At 37.2% G+C, this 21484-nt stretch overlaps 1 protein-coding gene and 2 non-coding genes across 3 annotated transcripts; 2 read left to right on the plus strand and 1 right to left on the minus strand.

The window, feature by feature from the left end:
* The first annotated feature begins 3454 nt into the window (after nt 1–3454).
* On the plus strand, nt 3455–3542 carry LOC130721694 (small nucleolar RNA snoR14). Its single transcript, XR_009013615.1, has one exon. It is a non-coding gene; the product is annotated as a small nucleolar RNA snoR14 (small nucleolar RNA).
* A 155-nt stretch (nt 3543–3697) lies between these two features.
* Nucleotides 3698–3788, plus strand: LOC130721679 (small nucleolar RNA Z101). Its single transcript, XR_009013598.1, has one exon. It is a non-coding gene; the product is annotated as a small nucleolar RNA Z101 (small nucleolar RNA).
* Nucleotides 3789–15815: 12027 nt separating this feature from the next.
* Nucleotides 15816–20457, minus strand: LOC130718760 (uncharacterized). The gene is made up of 2 exons (XM_057569384.1): nt 20095–20457; nt 15816–19266 (listed from the first exon to the last, which is right to left on the minus strand). The coding sequence occupies exon 2, from the start codon at nt 19263–19265 to the stop codon at nt 17919–17921; it is 1347 nt and encodes a 448-aa protein (XP_057425367.1). The 5' UTR covers nt 19266; nt 20095–20457; the 3' UTR covers nt 15816–17918.
* Between the last annotated feature and the right edge of the window lie 1027 nt (nt 20458–21484).

Consider the following 21484-nt stretch of genomic DNA (forward strand, 5'->3'; position numbering starts at 1 on the left):
TGACAAATTTGGGATAATATCTTATATTTTGGAATCAGAATATGCAGAGCATATAGTTTACTGGCAATCATTATTAACTTTCCTTTTCCTTTACCAAAACGCCTGAGCCAATCACCCCTTTTGGCTGCAAATTAAATAAGTGAATTGAGGCATGCAGCCATTATTGAAGATCACTTACCCCTTGTCGACTATGAGTTCATTTAATTTCCCAGAACATTCACGCACTCCTAGCTAATATGATGGAGGTGTGCGTATATAACTACATATATATATATTTTTTTTGTTTTGTTTGGGTTAAGTGGGAAGCTTCTTTTAATTTAGTTACACATTTTTCGCTATTTATGAAATCAATCATGCTTAAGATGATAACATTCCTCATACCTAAATTCGAAATTTCTGACATTACAAAAAATCCTTTAATTATTGGGATTCAAGACTTGTTATTTGGACTACTTACTTTGTTTTACTGTTATTTAGTTTTTTTCATTTAGTTTCTTAATGAAACTGAGCATGCATATGTATATCATTGTTTGGGAGTGAATTCACAAATAAAAATTAACCAAGTACATTTGAGGTGATTGGGGAGAAACCTTTTATTCTAGTATGATAAAAGAAACCTCAAATTTGCATATGTTTGCATAGTCAGCACAAAGTATGGATAATTAAATTGATTTTTAAAATTTTCACTACTTTATTCATATAAAGAAAGAATAATGTTGTGTAGACATCTCATTTCCACTTCCACCTTATGCAAATAGGAAGAAAAAAGAGAGGTAAGAAGAAAAATGTGTGGAAATAATTAAGATGAGAGAAAAGTGAGGTGTGAATGCACGTATCATTACTCATATTCCTTACATGAGGAGGGCTCCACTTACTCCTGGAGTGAGTTTAAAGTCTTACTCCCAATCCCCACCCTCCATTATATTAAAGATCAACCGTTGAGATTAATCTCTAATTATTCATCACGTGACCATTTTTTACTCTCATTCTCCTTCTGCTATGTCTTCTGATCTCTGATTCATTCACCTATTCACTGTAGCTGTTGGAATGAATTCTTCCAAGCAACCCTAAAGAACCTTTGCAGAAATTCTCCAACGGTATCAACATTAAGCCACAGCGTTTTCACTAGTGTCGAATGCAAATACGCCGACCAGGAATGCTCCCTCTCCGTTCTCAAAGCCCACAACTACGATCGCCAAATCTCCCTTCTCGCCGGTGTCGACCTCCCCTTGGGCGGAAGCAGTCGATCCGACACCGTTGAATGAGTCCCCTTCTTGTTCAACACACCGATCTATTTTCTCCTTGCCCTAATAGATTTTGAATTTTATTTTGCAGGCTCTATATATATTAAGCATTTAAGCTAATAGAACCACACACCACAAAACCGTAGGCTTAAGGCAATGGGTGTGTGTGGTTCTTTATTATATATACACTTGTACATTTAGTTAACCTACTCAATGTGGGACTTCTTTGATTTACCACTTGTTATCTCTATTATATTGGAACTCCTTCAAAGGATTATTACTTGAAAGTGGATACTGGCACTGATATGATGTAGGTTAATTGCATTCAATACAAAGAAAAACATTGGTTCGATTTCTAATAATTGTAGCAATGCCCTGAAATCTAACCACAAATTTTGAACTCTAAAATTGAAGCATATTCAAGGAACTTGGTAATGGTTGCAAACTCGCAGAGATGGCGCAATGTCAATACTTGAGTTAGGTCACAAAACAGAGCTGTTGTTAGACTACGAGTTTAAAGGGGGAGAAAAAACAAAATTGAAAGTCACGTGAAGATAAACTTGAGATAATCTCAGCCATTAAAATTAAAGAATTTGGAGGGTGGAGATTGGGAGTAAGACTTTAAACTCACTTCTGGAGTAAATGGAGCTCTCCTCTTCTTACATAAGTAACATCTTATTAACAAATTATAATCATAATTATTTAAAGTTAATGCATTTTATAATTATAACTGTATGCAACACAACTCCTACTAAAAAAAATATATAAATTATCATTTACAAAATCTTGAACTTGTTTTGAAAAATAGAAAGTCCATAATTTGTCTAGCTAGCTCCTCCTCGGCCATCACCAATTTTCCACTTTATTATTAAGTCATTTAAAAGAAAAAAAACTATCATTTATTGGTTTCATAGATGTATGATTGTCCAAATTGTAAGCCATTAACGAGAAGCTCCATTCAAAAAATTAATGCAAGAAGCTCATACAATGTAGTATTTCCTTTTTATTTCGATATCATTGCAACCTTTTTATATTAATAAGCCTTTTCTTTAATTAGTGCAGTGTATAAAATAAGCTTGATAACTAGTTGATGAGCAATTCCTTTACGAACAAGGAGCCAAGAAAACATGATTAGTACTAGTATACTTAATGATTAAGACCTTCCGCTTCGCTCCCACCGCAGTTTAATACTAAATTAATTACAGGAATATATTATATCATGTCGATCATGTTTATTTAAAAAATAATGCTACTTTCATAGTAGTATAAAATTATATATTGTTGTTTCAAAAAAAATTATATATTGTGCAAAACTAATTAATAAAGGTCAAATTCAAAAACAAAATAAAAAATTAAAATGATCTCAGATGTGGTAGTAGATTTGTTTCTTTGTCATAAAATATGTTTTGGTCGTATTCCTCGATTATGAATTCTACAAATGACTAAACTAAAATTAAAGGCAAACTTCATTATCGTCTTTGAGGTAATTATATTTTTCAACAGTAATTTGTGAACAAAATATTATTTCTATTTTTTGAATTCTTAGAAAATCAGCTAGTCTTAAGGGCTGATACTAACAAATTGATCTGATTAATTAATCTGTATATATACAAATTGATTGAAAAATGAGAATTGATACCGTAAATAATAGATAAATTCATATCAAGTAAAATATATGTATGTAAGTTATTGTATGCAGAAAATATTAAGGCAAACTTAAAAATGCTGGTTGTGTTTTAAACAGCAGGCATGCCCCCTAAATAATGACCAATAGAAATATGCTTAGTGTAATAGGATGTCATGTCATCTATTTGACTAGTAAATTTTATGTTTCAAATTAGAGTCCCTAATTTTCTTAAGATTTACATTTTATCCCCTAACTAGTTACAGTTTTAAAATAAAAAAAATCAAATTAAACCTAAAAAACCCTGAAATGAGATTTCAGAACCTTCATCTGGGTTTCCCCTATTTTGGTGATGAAGACCATGTTGACCCAAATGTGGGTTTTCCCCTTTTGAATTTGCCCTGTTCATCCACTCACCCTACAAATCAGAGGAGAGAGAGAGAGAGAGAGAGAGAGAGAGAGAGAGAGAGAGAGAGGGAGGGAGGGAAAAGGAAGGTGCTTTTGAGGGGTTTCACAGCAGCTGGCCTGGTGGAGTGCGAACGGAGCAACGCTGCTCGACCATGCGGCGCAGGTCTGGGTTCAGAATGAGAGGATGAAGATGATAAAATTTCATTTGTCTGTCAATCCGTTGATTTTGTGTGATGTATTCATGAATCCCGACAGATTCTGATCGCTATCTTCATTCCCTCTTTGATTTTCTATTTTTCAGATTTGTTTGTGAATGTTATTTTGGGGCTATGAGTCATAATACAGTAAGACCTACAAAGTTTCAATCATTGATAGTTCAGTGTTTTCTTTTACGGTTTGTAAAATTGAAATCAAAATCATGAATGGGCATATAATGAATCTTATCATGTAAACGGGTAATTTGCGTCTGAATTTCATTGACGCTATATCACCTTGGAGGCCTGGTGCCAACCGTTTGATTTTTTTCTTCTTTTTAATGTTTCCTAAAATTATTATATGCATTCTTGTGCTTTCTGGTGAAGTTGAAGAGATGATGAAAGATTTATTTTCCTGGGTTTTTGTTATCGTTGGAGATGATGAAGATGAAGGTGAATAAATTTAGTTTCCTAGGCTGTTGTGATTGGGGGATGAAGATGATGAAATAATGATGAAGATGGAGGTGAATAAATTTTGCTTCCTGGATTTTTGTTGTTAGAGGATGAAGGTGATGATGAACAAAGATTAAAGAATAAATATGGGTGGGTTTTTTATACTATAATTATTTAGGAAAAAAAAGATTTAACCTGATGTAACAATAACAGGTGCAGCTATGCACAAGTACGACAAATGAACCCTAAAGCATTTTATGATAATTTTAATTGAGTTAATATAATATAGTACAATTCTTAATACAAAAAGTTGAGGGACTATATTTGATATTTAAGAAGTTACAATGACATGGCACCCACAAGGCATTCACTTACACCATGGCATTCATTCATTGGATAATAGAGAAACAACATTGTAAACCCCCCCACCAACCATCATGTAAAAGTTTGCCAAATATTAATCATGTAACAGTACGTACTTGCTATATTTCATTAACGGGGCCAAAAACAGACATTCTTAATTGGGGCAATAGCTAATATGATTCACAAGTTAAAATGATCTCTTTGTAAAATAATTTTTGCACATATATAAAAATATATATGCTAAATATTTACAGTAAAAATAACATAATTCACTATAAAATAACCCTATAAACAAATCAAGTCAAGTTTAACATTTAAAACTCAAACTTGTGAGAAAAAAAAACATATATCTTTCCAACTTGACTCATATATTTAAATAAAGGAGTTAAATTTAAGGATGACATTCAACTTAATTTAAAATATGAAATATGAACTTGAAATATTTTATATCAATGCTTTCGGAATCAAACTAGTTGATTGACCCGTGCAATGCACGGGTGACTTTTGTTATACAATATTTAAAATTTTCGTAATATTATATTTCTTAACATTTTATAATTTTCAATTACACAAATAGATAAATTTTTGTTGGAAATTTATTTTTCTATGTAAAATTGTTCTTACAATTTTTATCGAAGTGTGGTGAAAGTCAAAGGTCTATCTAAGAGTGCGGTTTGTAGGAATTGAACTCTCGACCTGAGGGTTCAAACAACTTTTTGTTAGAAAATATATATATATATATATATATATATATATATATATATATATATATATATAAGGGAATGCTAACTTACTCCCACTTATTTTTTAGAAGGAGTAAGTTAGCACTCAACACCTTTTATTTTGGACAAAAACTACCCTCCACTTCTCATATTAAAAAACTCTCAATTCTGGGTTTATTGTAATTTTGGTTATCCAAAATTTATTATTTTATTTTAAAACTTAAAAATCTTCTCTCTCATCATTTATTATCCCGTTCTGTTTCTTTTGTCTTCTCCATTCTTCTTCTTCTTTCCCCTTTTTTCTTTCTTTGTCGTCTCTGTTCTCCCTTTCCTTGGCTCCTAAATCAAATTCACCTTCGCTTCGTCTTCTCCACCGCGTGCACCATCGCACATCCGTTGAAAGAGAGCGTCGTCGCGCCGTTAGCCTTTCGAGTTCATCGTCGCCGTCCCTGTGAATTTCATGGGTTTTGACAAATTTACAGATGTTTCAATTCCTTATCCTCTTCTTCAATTAGATTCATTCGGAAGAAGGAAAATAATCTGAATTCCTTTTTGATGTGTATTAGATTGCATTAGAAATTTGAATTGCTTGAATGGAAATGGTGAAGACGTTAACGTGAATGACATTGGCAGAGATGATTTGAAGAGAGAGAGAATTGAGAAAAAAGACTAGGAAATGCATTTAAAAAAAAAAATTAAGTGGTTAATTACCAATTACCCAAGTGTTGCAGTTTTTTAGTAATGAGAAGTGGAGGGTAGTTCTTGTCCAAAAGAAAAGGTGTTAAGTGCTAACTTACTCCTACACAAAATCTAGTGGGAGTAAGTTAGCATTCCCCTATATATATATATATATATATATATATAATATTTCCTAAAAAATAAGATGTTAATGTTAATTGAGAAAAAATTCTGACATAATAATTTTATGTATGATGTTTACATTTAAAATCATGATAATAAGGGATAGTTTAGTACATCGTATATGTGAATGATATTATAAGTTTATACAATATACATTATATGTTTATCCATTGGTTGTATTTTACCCAATTGGGTCAGAGCTTGCTGGTGTGTGGCTTTGTACCATTGCTCGATCCCGGGAATGTAAAGAAGGGTGTGTTGCTCAGCCCATCTCCTCAAGTGTCTGAGCTCGTTTGAATCAGAAGCATAACAGTGCCAAGAGGGATCCAATGCTAGTATAGCTATTGAAGGTATGAAAAACGGTAGAAAGGGAGGGTTGAATATCGTTTTCAGAATAAAACTTCCACCTTAAGATTTTAACAAATCTTTCGAGACAAATAAAGTGCTTAAGATAAGAGATAGAAAAGCACACAAGGATTTTATCCTGGTTCACTTGATGAATCACTCAAGCTAGTCCAGTCCACCCGTTAAGGTGATTTCTTCCTTCTTAGAATGAAGGCAATTCACTAATCAGGTAATTGTTACAACTGCACTTGAAACCTACAAGTGACTAACAATATACTGACTTAGCTCACACTAAGATTCACTCTCTTAGTCTTCTCTAGGATCCGATCAACCTTGATCTCCTAAAGGTAAACTAAACAACTGTTTAAGAAAGATTGTTTACAAAGAGATTGCTTCTGAAAAGCTTGTAGTAAACACAATGAATTCAAAGATGAAAGAATGCTTAGAAAGTTTGAGTATAGCTTGTGCGTGTGAGATTCTTCCAACCGCATCTTTCAATCTTCAGCCTCTATTTATACTCCAAGGATAGGGTTTGAACGCTGCATGGGAATGCTACCGTTGGAGGGCAGTTCTGGAATTTCCAGCTTCTGCTGTGGCTGAGAATGTCAGGTAGGTCGTCAGGATAGTACATTTGCTTTTGTACTTTGGATAGTGACTTGACCTTTAACCTTGTAGACTTCTGATCAGAGGAAAGCTTCGTGTTGGAACTTGTGAAGCTCGTTGATCAGAGTCAGAGGGAAGCATGGATCCTCTGACCGTTGTACCTTCTGATTCTGAACTCAGAGGGAAGTACTTGGTCGTCAGAGCCATTTTGCTTCTGGACTTCAGAGTCTTCTACACCATCAGAACATCTGAACCTTCAGAGTGTCTGGGTTGTTAGAACGTCTGGATCTTCAGAACTTCAAGTGACTGAGTCCATATCAGAGCTTGATTTACTTCAGATCTTCTGAAGCTTTTCTACTGTTCAGGCTGAACATAGAGATTGCGAAAGCGTTGCTTGGGTCACTCTTTAAGCACAGTGCTTCTGATTTGTGTGAGATTGGACTATAAGGTCAGAGCCTGTAAATAGCACACTCAGAAAAACACGTTAGAGTACCATAACTGTTCATACTAAAATGTTAACTTGTAATCATCAAAACATAGAGTTGTACTACTCGATCAAAACTTGATCTTACAATCTCCCCCTTTTTGATGATGACAAAACCTAGTATTTTGATGAACAATTCTTAAACAATAAACTGAATTCACTCAGAGTTTAGAGAAATAGAATTAGACTTATCCTGATGTGAATGGTTTATTCTACTCATTCTGAATTCAAGTCACAGCTTGATTCTGAGCTTAGCTCCCCCTGAATCTAAGACTTAATAAAAACGTTAGTAAAATCTGGATTCTGAGCTAAATAATATAAGAGTTCAGAGTGAAAGACTTATGACATAGATGAATTGAAATAATCAGAGCGCATAAGTATTCAGAGTCAACATTAGGGTATCAGAGTCAACTAAAATCACTTCAGAGGAAGTGAAATGTATTCCTTGTATTTGCCCAGTGACACATCTATGGTCATAAAGGTGGAACTCTTGAATTCTCCAAAAGAAAAAAATAAGTCACACTAACACAGCTTACACATCAAAAACTGGGTTATACTCCCCCTTTTTGTCATAAGCAAAAAGCATGGGGTGTGAAAAACTTAGTTTGAAGTACAAGGTACTCCCCCTTAGAGAAGGTCTAAGTTTCAAAAAGATGGGGAAATAAAAGATGCATGAAAGAGAGATAAGCGAATTAAAGAAAGGAATTAATGCGAATGTAGAACGTTTACCACCGGCCACAAGAGTAAAGAGAAGCTTCAGTTACCAAGGACTTATCCTCGAGAAACTGTAGGAGCAATAACTTCCGGAGAGAAGATGAAGCTTATATAAAGCGATTAGGGACAAAGTAAGCTTCACAACACGATCAATTCCAAATATAAGAAAATGGCATCATACATGATTGCATTAGAAGAGCTTAGAAGGAAAGCTTTCGAGGAAGATATGTTCCTCAATATTAGGCACCCTGATGGTACAAGAACCATATATGAGCTGACGAAGACACTGCTAGAAAAGGATCTTGGTCCAGAGTTGGAGAAAGATCTGAAAGAATTCCTCTGCTTCGTGGAAGAGATTCAGGAGCTGTGCCAGCTTGAGTTGAATCTGCTGGAGGAGAAAGAAATAGTGGAAAAGAGACTCAAGACGATAGAGGATATTCTGGAGAAGAATGAGCTGAGCATCAAGCTCGGCAACATAGAATATACACTGGATCGTCTGGAGAGGGAAAGAGTGGAGCAGCGCCAGGAATGCAGAAGAATGAGGAAGGATCCTCCATTCTAGATATAGGGAAATGTATGATGGAATGATTATGATTTATATATGAATAAAGAAAAGTTTTGCAAACATATGTTATAAATTATGCAATAAGAAGCAAATAATAAATAACCGCTTAGGAAAATAAGCAATTATAACACAAAATGCAGATATCATAAAGTTAGGAAAACAATAAATTAAAAGTAAAATAAATGAAGGAAGAAAAATGAAAGAAATCCTAAGAACTAGGGCTTGGTAGTGCGACGCAGAAGTTCTTGAAGAGCTCGATTCATGTCGATCAGGAGAGTCTCATGAGAGTTGAGACGTTGTTCCAAAATGTCAAGTCTGGAAGAACTTGGCTGAGTAGACGTAGAGGGAACATCCTGAGCAGAGTGAGGATCTTGAGTGGATTGAGAATCAGCATGTGTGAAAGGCACTGGTGCAAGGGCTTGACATCTGAGAGCTTCAGCTTCAGCTTCTAACCTTGCATTTGCAACTTTTGCAGCCTCTTGTCGGGCAGCTTCTTCTGCTTGTTCTTTCTTTCTTCTTGCTTCCTCAACAGCTTCAAGTAACTCAACTCTTAGTTGTTGTTCATGCAGAGCCATTATTCTGTTGAAACGCTGCCTAGCAGCTTCAATCCTCTGATCCCTTTCCGTGGTGAGATGACTCATCATAATAGGAACTTGAGCAATCATCCAATCACTTAGATGATTCCATTCTTCAGCAACAGAGTCAGAATTCTCACTAAGGTCAGTGTGACCTTGCACATTGCGAATCATCAGTGATGCTTCATGATTAAATTCACTGATGCACTCAAGAAGGGAGTTTGGCTTGAGGTAGGTATAGGGAACGATGGAAAGATTGGTTTTTGGAGAAGTGGGGTGGTTGCTACTATTGGCTTCAGAAGCACCTTGAGGAGAACCAACATCTAAGGTTTGGACATTTGAAGTGTGGATCTCAAGGTTTGGCTCAGAGGTTTCAACCTGAGGGTTTGGTAATCTAACCGAGGAATGGTTAGATACTGAGTTTTCTGGTTCTGGTTGAATGGGTTGAGCTGAAGGGTCTGCTGCATTCAGAGGGACAACTGGTATAGGATGATCTGGGTCAACTAGACGTTCTGGTCTAGGTCCAGGGTATCTCCTTGGGCTAGGTACAGTATGATAGTACTCAGGAATGACAGACTCTTTTTCTTTCCTTATTTGGTCAAATTTGCGAAGAGATTCAGAGTTATTGGATGGTGAGGAGTCAGCAACATTTGTGGGAAAAGATACAGAGGGACAGGGAGTTGTGGTTTCCGTATCAGTTGTCTTGCGAACAGGACGTTCTTATGTTCTGGGGACTGAGTGATCAGAAGTTCTGGGTTCATGTTCAGATTGTTCTAAGATAATGGGTTCAAAGGTCTGTGGGTTGTATTGGATGGTTATGGGTGAGGTAGGTTCAGAGGGTCTTGGAGTCTGAAGCATATTCCAAAGAGGTGCTTCTTGTTGGGAAGGTTGGAAAAATGAAGACCTAGGTGAAGTGGGTGGAGAAGTGGTTTGTTCAGCTAGTTGGGACTCTGGAATAGGAGCGAGTGGGGTGGCAGTGCGGTTAAGGAGTGCAGAAATTGGGAGTGCATCAAGTGAATTTAAATCATCATCAGTATCTATAACAGCAGACTTACTTGATGATCGCACTGCAGACCGAGTAACTCTGGCAGAAGCCTCAATTCTGATTACTTCAGCAGCTGGTTCCACACGAGTTGGCTTCTCCACAATCCTCACTTGCTTCTTTTTCTTCTTTGGTGGAGGAGCATCACCATCATCACCATCAGATGGAGCATCTGGCTTGGTGGGTTCCTCATGCTTCCTCTTAGGCTTGTCAGCCTTCTTCTTCTTCTGATCAACACCATCAGAAGGATCAGACTCTTCAAAGGATTCCTCTAAGATAATTTTTCTCTTCGTCTTCTTCTTGGGAGGAGAATCAAACTCTGGAGTTGGTGGCAGGGTTCTGAAGAACTCGTCCACATCTATCTCATAACCTTGTTGCCTCAGATCATCTATATAGCACAAAATAGCAGTTGGATCATCTGCTTGGGACCATAGAGGATAGTCTGTCAGAGGGACTCTTCTTTTTCTGATTTCATCAGAGGTGTCTTCATGAACAGGTGCAACCTTTGTCTTGACCAATCCCATTTTCTTCAAGGATGTGGAGGTGAAGACATCACCAGCAACGGTCGACAGATCCTCTGTGCATCCTGCTGTAATCAGATCTTCTATAAATTTGCTCTCAATGAAGAGGTCTGAGAGCAGTCTTCCAAAAGGAATGTACTTGATGGCAGACTTCAAAGAAGCAGTTGTTCTTGACTTCTTGATGCATTCTTTGAGGTAAGAGAACAGGAAGAAGGGAAGACAGATCTTCTGGTGATCCTGAATGAAGAACATCATCACTTTCTAGCAAAAATTGATGTAATCTGGAGAGCTTCCCTTTGGTCTCTGATTTATGCAATGAAGCAGAATCTTGTGCCAGATCCTCAGTTTTGGATGAAGTTCCACTACTTTGTAGTCACTCTTGTCAGGCTTATAGTTTGTGTAGAGAGCCTTGTTGGTTTCTTCCTTTGTCCTGGGTTTCACCTTTGATTCCGTCAGATGGAATCTGTAGCCTGTGCCAGTGTGCTCACCCAGAAGATCAACAATCGACTTCTCAGTGATGATGATCCTTCTACCAACAATGTAGGAAACCACTTGAGTGTCATCACAGTCGGCATGTTTCCAGAATTCCTTTACCAACTTGACATAAACTGGACCTCGAAGCCTGTTGAAGTATTCTTCCCAGCCTTGAACACGAACTTCAGGACGAAGATCATACCCATTAGCAGCAATGTTGTCCAGTTCGAATCTCCACTCAGCAAGAACCTGGAGTTCATTAGGGGGGTAGACACAAGTAACGAAACAACCCCTTTGTGCGAGAGGAATCATCTGCTCTGTAGCTTGAGCTTGTGGTTGATTTCTCTGAGTTTCAGGACCCGATTGACCAGTAGCTTGACCTACTAACATGACCGGAAAACTGGTTCCATCGGCAGTTTCACCTCTGTTTGATCTCACCATCTCTGAAGCGGTTGAAGGTTTTGGGTAGAAAGGAAAATGATGAATAGAGAGAAAGAGATCGTGGGGATAAGGGATTTGAAAACGAAAAAAGAGAGAGAATAAATCCGTAAGTGATGGAGAACGTGTGTGTATAGTGGGTTTTTGAAAATAACCGTTGTTGATCAAAAAGCAAAGTAAAATCAACGGTTAAAAATTAAAGACATCATAGCAACAGATAATACACATATCACACGCTAGAGAGAAGCACATCAACACTCATTACGACAGACTATCAGCACGGGCACAAGGAACGATGTATCATAGTTACTGACACACGTTTACTGTCTCAGCTTCAGAGTGAGCACCAATGGGTACTTAAACTCTGATAGAGTTACCTTCTAGACTAGACATCTTCTGATAAAGAAGCATCATAGTCAGAGGTTCTGATCCATCTTCATGCTGGACAAAAGTCCATATTCAGATTTTTCAGAATGAAATTAAATCTATCCTCTGCTAAGGGCTTTGTAAAGATATCTGCCCATTGATGGTCAATATCAACAAACTTCAGGAGAAGTACGCCCTTCTGAACATAATCTCTAATAAAGTGATACTTTACCTCAATGTGTTTTGCCCTTGAGTGTAAGATAGGATTCTTACTCAGTGAGATTGCAGCAGTGTTATCACAGTAGATTGGGATATTGCTCTCAAGGATTTGATAATCCTCCAGCTGATGTTTCATCCAGAGCATCTGAGTGCTGCAAATTGCTGCTGGGATATATTCTGCCTCTGCAGTAGATAGTGCAATGGTTGATTGCCTTTTGCTTGCCCATGAGACTAAGTTGCTTCCCAGAAATTAACAATTTCCAGAAGTGCTTTTTCTCTCTGTTCTATCTCCAGCATAATCAGCATCACAATAACCTGAAAGCTTATACTCTGATGTTTTCTTATACATCAAGCCAAGGTTAGTGGAGCCTTTCAGATATCTCAGGATCCTCTTAACAGCAGTTAAGTGGGTTTCCCTCGGATCTGATTGGAAACGAGCACATAAATGAACACTAAACAGAATATCTGGCCTAGATGCAGTTAAGTATAGAAGAGATCCTATCATACCACGATAGAGCTTCTGACAAACTTTACCACTTGCATCTTCTTTCTCCAGAATGCATGTAGGATGCATTGGAGTCTTAGCAATTACTAATTCTGTCATGTTAAACTTCTTCAGAAGTTCTTTAGTGTACTTGCTCTGATGGATATATGTTCCTTCTGGTGTTTGATCTACTTGTATTCCCATAAAGTACTTGAGTTCTCCCATCATACTCATTTCAAATTCAGCCTGCATCATCTAAGAAAATTCTTTGCATAGAGATTGATTAGCAGAACCAAATATAATATCATCAACGTAAATTTGCACAATTAAGATATCATCTTTGTAAGTTTTGCAAAAGAGAGTTGTATCTACTTTACCCCTTACAAACTCATTCTCCAGAAGGAATGAGCTGAGTCTCTCATACCATGCTCTGGGAGCTTGCTTCAGACCATAGAGAGATTTCTTCAATTTGAAAACATGGTCAGGGTTCTTCTCATCTTCAAAACCTGGGGGTTGATGAACATAGACTTCCTCTGAAATATAACCATTTAGGAAAGCACTCTTAACGTCCATCTGATGAAGAATTATGTTGTGATTCACTGAGAAAGAGATCAGCAGTTTGACTGCTTCTAGCCTTGCTACTGGAGCAAATGTTTCAGTATAGTCTATTCCTTCCTGCTGACTGTAGCCTTGAGCAACTAGCCTTGCCTTGTTTCTGACTACATCTCATTTCTCATTCAGCTTGTTTCTAAACACCCATTTGGTTCCAATCACATGAACACTTTGAGGTTTCTTCACTAGGCTCCAAACATCATTCTTGGAAAATTGATTCAGTTCTTCTTCCATAGCTAGAATCCAATCCTTATCTTGAAGAGCTTCATCAATAGACTTAGGTTCAATTAAATACATTAATCCTTTCAGACTGAGCAGGGTCTCTTCAGAGGGTTTGAAGGCTGATCTGGTTCTGACTGGTTCATCTTTGTTACCCAGAATCAATTCCTTAGGATGAGCCGCAGTGATTCTACTCTTCTTCTGAGATTGTGAATCAGAGGGACCAGCTTCTTCTTCTGGTTCTTCTTCTTCTGGCTCAGCTTCCTCTGGAGCTTTGCCTTTGTCAGAAACATTTATGCTTAAATCTGCAAACTTCTCAACTAGCTTTGACTGATCAGAGTCAAGCTTATCATCAAATCTAACATGAATAGATTCTTCAATTGTTTTAGCATCAGTATTATAAAATCTAAAACCTTTAGATCGATCAGAGTAACCAAGTAATAGACATTTAGAAGACTTAGCATCAAATTTATGCAATCTATCCTTAGTGTTAAGAACATAACACACACAACCAAAAGGATGAAAATAAGAAATATTGGGTTTTATATTCTTCCACAATTCATAACGAGTCTTATTCAGAATTGGTCTCACAGAGATTCTGTTCTGAATGTAACACACTGTGTTTACTGCCTCAGCCCAAAAGTACTTAGTCATGCCAGTTTCTTGGAGCATGGTTCTAGCCATCTCCTGAAGAGTTCTGTTCTTCCTCTCAACAACCCCATTTTATTGAGGAGTTCTGGGACTAGAGAAATCATGTGCAATTCCATAGGAATCAAACAGACTCTCAAACTTGTCATTCTCAAACTCTCCACCATGGTCACTTCTGACACGCACAATCCTACAAGCCTTCTCGTTTTGCACTTGAGCTATGAAGGTAGAGAACACAGCATGAGACTCATCCTTGCGGGATAGAAATTTTACCCATGTCCAACGGCTATAGTCGTCAACAATGACCATCCCATATCTCTTGCCACCTATAGACTCAGTTTTCACTGGTCCAAACAGGTCGATATGCAGAAGTTCCAACGGCCTTGAGGTTGATACAACATTTTTTGCCTTGAAATAAACTTTTGTGAATTTGTCTTTCTGACATGCTTCACAAAGAGCGTCTGAAGAGAACTTCAGAGTGGGTAAGCCTCTGACAAGATTGAGCTTACTCAGCTGAGAAATCTTTCTCATACTGACATGCCCTAACCGTCTATGCCATACTCATTGCTCCTCATTAACAGAAAGAAGGCACTTCACATTCTGAGCTTCCAACTCAGATAATCTGATCTTGTAAATGTTGTTCTTCCTCTTGCTGTTAAACAGAACAGAGCCATCGATCTGACTTACAGCCCGGCAGGACTTTTGATTGAAAATAACATCATAACCCTTGTCAGCTAATTGACTTATAGACAATAAGTTATGAGTTAAGCCGTCTACCAATAAAACATTGTCAATGCATGGACTACTATCTACACAAATAGTACCAGTACCAACAATTTTACCCTTTTCGTTGCCACCAAAGCCAACTTCGCCTTCAGGCTTAAGTTTTAGCTCTTGGAACATACGCCTTTCTCCCGTCATGTGACACGAGCATCCACTGTCCAGATACCATGATTGGTGTTTCAGTGGAGCTATCAAGGATATCTGCAACCTAGATAATCTTATCCTTAGGTACCCACTTTCCGGGTCCTCTTTTGTTAGTTACCTGTTGAAAGGATTTTTACCACAACTACTTTCAAATCCCTTTCAAGATTCAATTGCAGTATAGCATAGGGTTTTTGTCGTATCCACAGGGAATTGCTAACACAAATGTCGTTCTCTAGTAAAATTACTCAAGCAATAGATTTCCAAAAGGTTGATGATTATTTCGGTAGCCAAAACACATGCAAATTAAACAAAGCGAGAATAAAAAGGATAGATATCAAGATGAGAAAACTGTTGGACTTGGAGTTCACCGTTTAACTACTAGTGTCCTATGATTCTATATGAAAATTTATTCCTATCTATGATTCATCTACACCAGTTCTACCCTACTTCATTGATTCCTCACATGAGTGGATATATATAACTCACTTTCCTAAACATTGATTCCTCACATGCATAGAAAAACTAAGTTATCTTTAAGCTTAGGTGTTTAAATGACTAACAAGCCTACTTCCATTCCTAGAAATTAGGTTTATTAGATGGTTAATCCTAGGTCGGACTCTAGACGTCATAGCTTCCACTCTTACGCCGAATAAAGCGATATGTCCTAGGTGCGCAAACTAAAACATAGCATTAAGAACAAGAGACAACCATTGAATCATGTGATAGAAACTATATTACATATAGAAATCAAGAAGAACACATCATAGTTAAAGGCTACATCCAAATCCAACAAAGAAACTTAGCAACCCATATCCATGGATTGCTTACAAAGCTTACAAGAGAAAGCTAAGGTGAAAGTGGCGACCCGTGACGTCCTAGAGCCGTTCCCAGCTCGTCGAATGATCAAGAATCTGTCCACCCAAGTCTCCTCTATGTTCTGGTTGAGTTCCCTCTCTTGAAATCTAAAGAAGTAGCAAGAAGATCCCTTTTCTTTGTTCAATTCGAGCTTTTAAATGAAGCAGATCGGGCACTTGGCGCTAAGCGCCACTTTTGGTGCTAAGCGCCACTTTGAAATAATCTGAACCGCCTTAAATGGCGCTAAGCGCCACTTTTTGGCGCTAAGCGCCAAGCTTCCTTCAAAGATGGGTTTCCCCTGTCCAAATGGTGCTAAGCGCCAGAAATGGGGCTAAGCGCCACCGTCTTTCTAGATCTTCAACTTTCACTTAATTGCTTGGATCTTCGTCAATATTTCTCCTAAAATCAAAAAGTAAAGTTTAATTATGATTAAGATTATATTTAAGACAAAATACTACTAAAATGTAAATATTTACAACTTATGCAAATGAGGGATAGTTTGAGGAATAAATCACATGTTAAGAACAAATAAGTGACGATTCTAATATGGAAAATCACGTAAATTCGACACTTATCAGCTCCCCCCAACTTGGAACTTTGTTTGTCCTCAAACAAAAGGTACCGATCATCAAAAAAACATATATACAAGGTTCTTGCAACAAGCATGATAAACATCAACACTCAATTCCAGTTCTTTTTCACCAAAGTATATTCTCAAACTTGCACTCTTAATCCAAACATGTGATGCCCACATAGAGAACACATAGTAATGAACAATACACACTCAACATGAAATAATGAGACAGTCAAAATCAAATGCTTCTCAACCAAGGAATTTCTCAATCAATTGGCAAATAGTAAAGCCAAAATAGGGTAAGTGTTTCACACAATGTCAACCATTGAATCACAACAATTCAAATTTGATACTTGTCTCACAATTGTCATAATTGCCTGGTAAATCAAGGATCACTAAGGTCTTATAGGGTTGTAATGAGGCTTGGTTTTCAAAGAAACATTGGTTTTTCTAGATACTCAAACACTTTCTAATTAAGAGAGCAAACATAATGTAATGCAAATCATGAATCCTTCACTCTTCTCTTTACCAACCTCTTCATTGTCATCATTTTCTTACAATTTGAACAACAAACCCTTTTCTTTCCACTTGGTTTCTCAATCCTACACTTCACACTTTTTTTTTCTTATAGACAATTTTTTTTTCTTTTTTTTTTCTTCTTTTTTTTTTTAACACACAAGATTGGGAAATTGAAAATTTCAAAACACAATGTTAATAGCCTCCACTCCCCCCGACTTGCACACTTATATACAATCAAATCATGCATGCTCTCTTAACTTAAAAAGTAAGGAAGAGACATTGTTTTTCTTTTGAGTTTAGGATCATATACAAGAAACAAGAAATTTTTCAAATTTTTGGCTCAAATGGGGTAACAAAAGAGATTCCTATACAAGGGTAGGCTATATGGTCAAGTAGCTATATATACTAATGAACAAAATTGCCTTGATCCTTTCCTATCATTCTCATGCAATCAATACCAATATAAGAGACTCAAGCAAATTCAATATGCAATACAAATGGCGACTCTCTCATGCTTTCAACTGTTTAGGAACACTCCCTCACTCGGTTTTAAGTTGCATTCCTTGATCTCAAAACATTTTAAAATTCATGTCATTGATCTCATGTGAGAAATGTAAGTATTCATGCCATGGAACCTATGAGTGCAAACACATAATCCTTCAAGGTCATGCAATCAAACTCATGCAGTCATTTTGAGAGTTCATTCATCATGCTTTTAGCAAAACCCAAACCAGCAGTTGCAATTCAAACCAAGACAAACATCAACTCTTAATCCAACTAAAAGCAATAAAGTGCTAAAAACCATAAAGTACTTTTGAAAATAAATAACAGAAATGTAAATGAAAAACTTGTGATGATGTGCAGTTCAATCCTCAATGTCTTCATCATCCTCAGACATGTAATCACCCAATCCCAAGTCATGACCAGTTGCTCCACTAGTGGTGGCTCCTGCTCCTGCTCCAAAATCAGCATCAGCTCTCTCCCCTTCTGTGAATGTGTGCCTGTCCCCAGGCCAACCAGTAGCATCCAAGTACTCCTCATAAGAGGGCCAAGCATATGGCTGAGAGCCCTGGTGCACAGCTGCATTCCTGACATCCCGATGATGTATAGTAGTGGTTGTGTAACAAGCATGCTCCTGTCTGGAGAGAAGACGAACATAGGAACGCACCTCTCTCTGCTCCAACTGAATCTGATCTAGGCGTGTGAGAATCTGATCATGTTTAGATTGGACACTACCTAGCTCCGTACGGATCTGTCTGAGTTCCTCTATAACTGCATCTAGTTGAGACGGTGCCTGAGGTGGTGGTGATGCTGCTTGTTGTTGCTCTGGCTGAGTGTCTTTCCTGCCTCCTTCCTTACAATTTGTTTCAATATATTTCTCATTGATGGGAAGGTTGATTTCAGCTGAATTGAGACCAGGTACCTGCACTCCATGATATTTACACAATTCATTAATCAAGGATGGAAAAACCAGCAATGCCTTTCGCTCAGCTTCAACCACTTTGTGCATTCTTTCTGAAATAATTTGGGCCACGTCCACTGTGTAACCTCTCAGAATACAGTAAATGATGTAAGCATGCTCCATGGGAAGGTCAGATTTGTGCGTTACTGGTGTAATATTGGACAGCAAAAAAGTTATCCAGATCTGAGCAAGGACGGTCATGTCTGCCTTCTTGATTTGCCTTGATTTTCTTCTGGTGGTGAAAGACTTTCCTGGTAAGCATAATTCTCTTGCAACCTCATGATCATCAAACCCTTCACATTCTTGCTTCTTTCTAAAGTAGTCACACATCTCGTCCCCTTTCATCACTAGAGGTTCATCCAATAAGGCATTGATAGTATCTCTGTCATAATAAATATGTCTTTCCTGGATGTAGGATACCCTATGTGCTTCCTGAGATGCCTCTGAAAGTGGCAAGGCATTTGCGTAGAATAATTTCACCACCTTCGGATTGAAAGTGTAAGGTAGATCTGCCAACTTTCCCCATTTTCTCCTATATAACTCATCCTGGAACTGCTTGTAACTATTTGGCTGAAGCACCACATTCCTCTCTTCAATGAAATCTTGAGCACATATCTCTTGGTATCTATGATAGTGAGCTTGTGATCTGAATGTGTGTCTATCGTATGGCAACGAAACCAATGGCGGTGAATCCTCGGTAGGTGTTTGACATGGTGGTTCTTTCCGCGCCCGCACTTTTAGTCTTACCATCCTGAAAAACACAAGAAGAGTAATTCTCACAAATTAGAAAAATTAAAATGTACAAGCAAAGAAAAGATGCAAGAATCACTTATGACTTCATTTCTCATTTCAATTCAAGGCATTTGTAAGTCATGTCATAAGCAAGAGCACAAGTTTTCATTTTACAATAATCAACGCTCACCAATCAAGGCAAAATAATCTTAGAAACCAAACACAAAGAGAACCAAGAAACCAATTCAGTTTAAGCAAGATTCATATTATCAATGATTTCAACCAAAGTAACACCTCAACCCTTAATTAGAAACCAATAAACAACATTGAGGAATCACGTCGCTCATGTCAACTCAATAGCTTTCAACAAGTGACATTGAATTATATACCAAACTCATTAGAACATGAGAGAAAATATTAGGCACTCAAGTCCCAAATTCCAGAATTTAATCCCCTAATTATCCTCAAGCAATTTCAAAACAGATTTCACTTACACAAATCATCAAACACCTAGTGTGCATTGCAATGGTTCATTGAATTTTGATACAAGAGATGTGAGTTTCTTCACCAAATTAGATAATCCTTCAACAATGTAGTGTCGATTTCATAATAAAACATTCAATTAACCACTGAACCCAAAGAATCACACATCCCCAATTCAGTTCTAGGATTCATAAGATAAATCATTTTAACACCCTAGGGTCCATGCCATTGATTAAAGATTGAAATCCACATGAGAAATTCGTGCTTGAACAGTTCAATATCACTTCACCACCAGAAATTTAAGACTCTAAATCTAAGTTTAAATGCATGGAATTGAAAAAAAGAAAAGAAAGGATCAACTTACTTGAACCACGTGGGAAGAAAGGGAAAAGAAAAAGAAAAAATCAGAATCAAGGAGAGGGAGCAAGACGAGTGAGATGGATGAAGAGTTAGTGTGTGAGTGATAAAATGTGTTGATGAGGTGAGTGAGTGAGAGAGGAAGAGAAGCGAGCAAGGGAAAGGGACGAGTGAGATTGACTCTCGAGCAGTGAGAAAGAATAAATGAAAGTGTTTTTTTTATTGGAACAGAACAGCTCAGCGCCACTGGCAAGTGCTAAGCGCATTTTGGCCAGTACTCTAGAAATTGCATGGCGCTGAGCGCCATATATCATGCGCTTAGCGCCTTTTCCACAGAAAATGATGTCTGCATAAATTTTGACAGTAAAAGTTCAGTGTTTCTCACAAGTTTCTCACCTACTTTTAGTTCTAAGTAGGATTAACACTAATCTCCTGCATCAAAATCCTTTAATTATTCATCAAAACTTGCTCACATCAATTCCAAACACAATCTTTTACTCACAAATTCATCATTCAAGCATCAAGAAGATATCTACTTCAAAAACTCAAAATTCACTTAATTCACAAGTAGATAGGTCAAATCTTAAGCTCTTCATTTTCAAAGCACATCAATAGGTTCATTCACCCTTATTCATCATTTGAAACATGTCTAAGGCTTAAAATTCAACAATCAAGCACACTTAATCAAAGAGTCACAGTCTAAGGCTTCCAAAGACAAGTTTCAAGTACTTTCATAACTCAATTGGCTAAATATTGATATGGTCACTTCTAACACATACCAATCAATCCAAACACTTACGAATACCATAATAAACTTGTGTAAAGCTTAAAATTGACATTTCAGGCACATGTAGCTCAAAGGTCACCTTAGGTTCCATTCAAAGTCCAATTTATACTATCTCACAACTCATCACCTCCAATTTTGCTAAACACACAAATCTTGCACATTATGTATCCCTATGCATGATAAACACTAAATTGGACCTGCAGCAATCCTTAAACTCAGATTTTTTCACAGAAATCTCCCAAGACCCAAATTTCACTCAAATTTCATGCATTCTCACAAGTCACTCCCTCGAATTCAAAGTTCATCAATTCCATTGCTTCTAAAGCCTTTGAGTACACTCAACACACTAATTTAAACTTGTGAAGAACATAAATACACATATTTAAGCACAACTTCAAATATTTACACAAAAACTTACTAAAACACAAAAACAAGAAAATCACACCAAAGCACTGGGTTGCCTCCCAGGAAGCGCTTCTTTAACGTCAATAGCTTGACGCTTGGAAATTCAATTTGTCAAGGAGACCAAAGACAAGAGGAGAGAGTGGTTCCCTTCTTCCTCTTTGGTTCCTTCTCCTTTTTTAGAAGTTCTTTAAAGCACTTTTCACAA

This window comes from Lotus japonicus, chromosome 5 (assembly GCF_012489685.1).
Source record: "Lotus japonicus ecotype B-129 chromosome 5, LjGifu_v1.2".
Lineage (NCBI taxonomy): Eukaryota > Viridiplantae > Streptophyta > Magnoliopsida > Fabales > Fabaceae > Lotus > Lotus japonicus.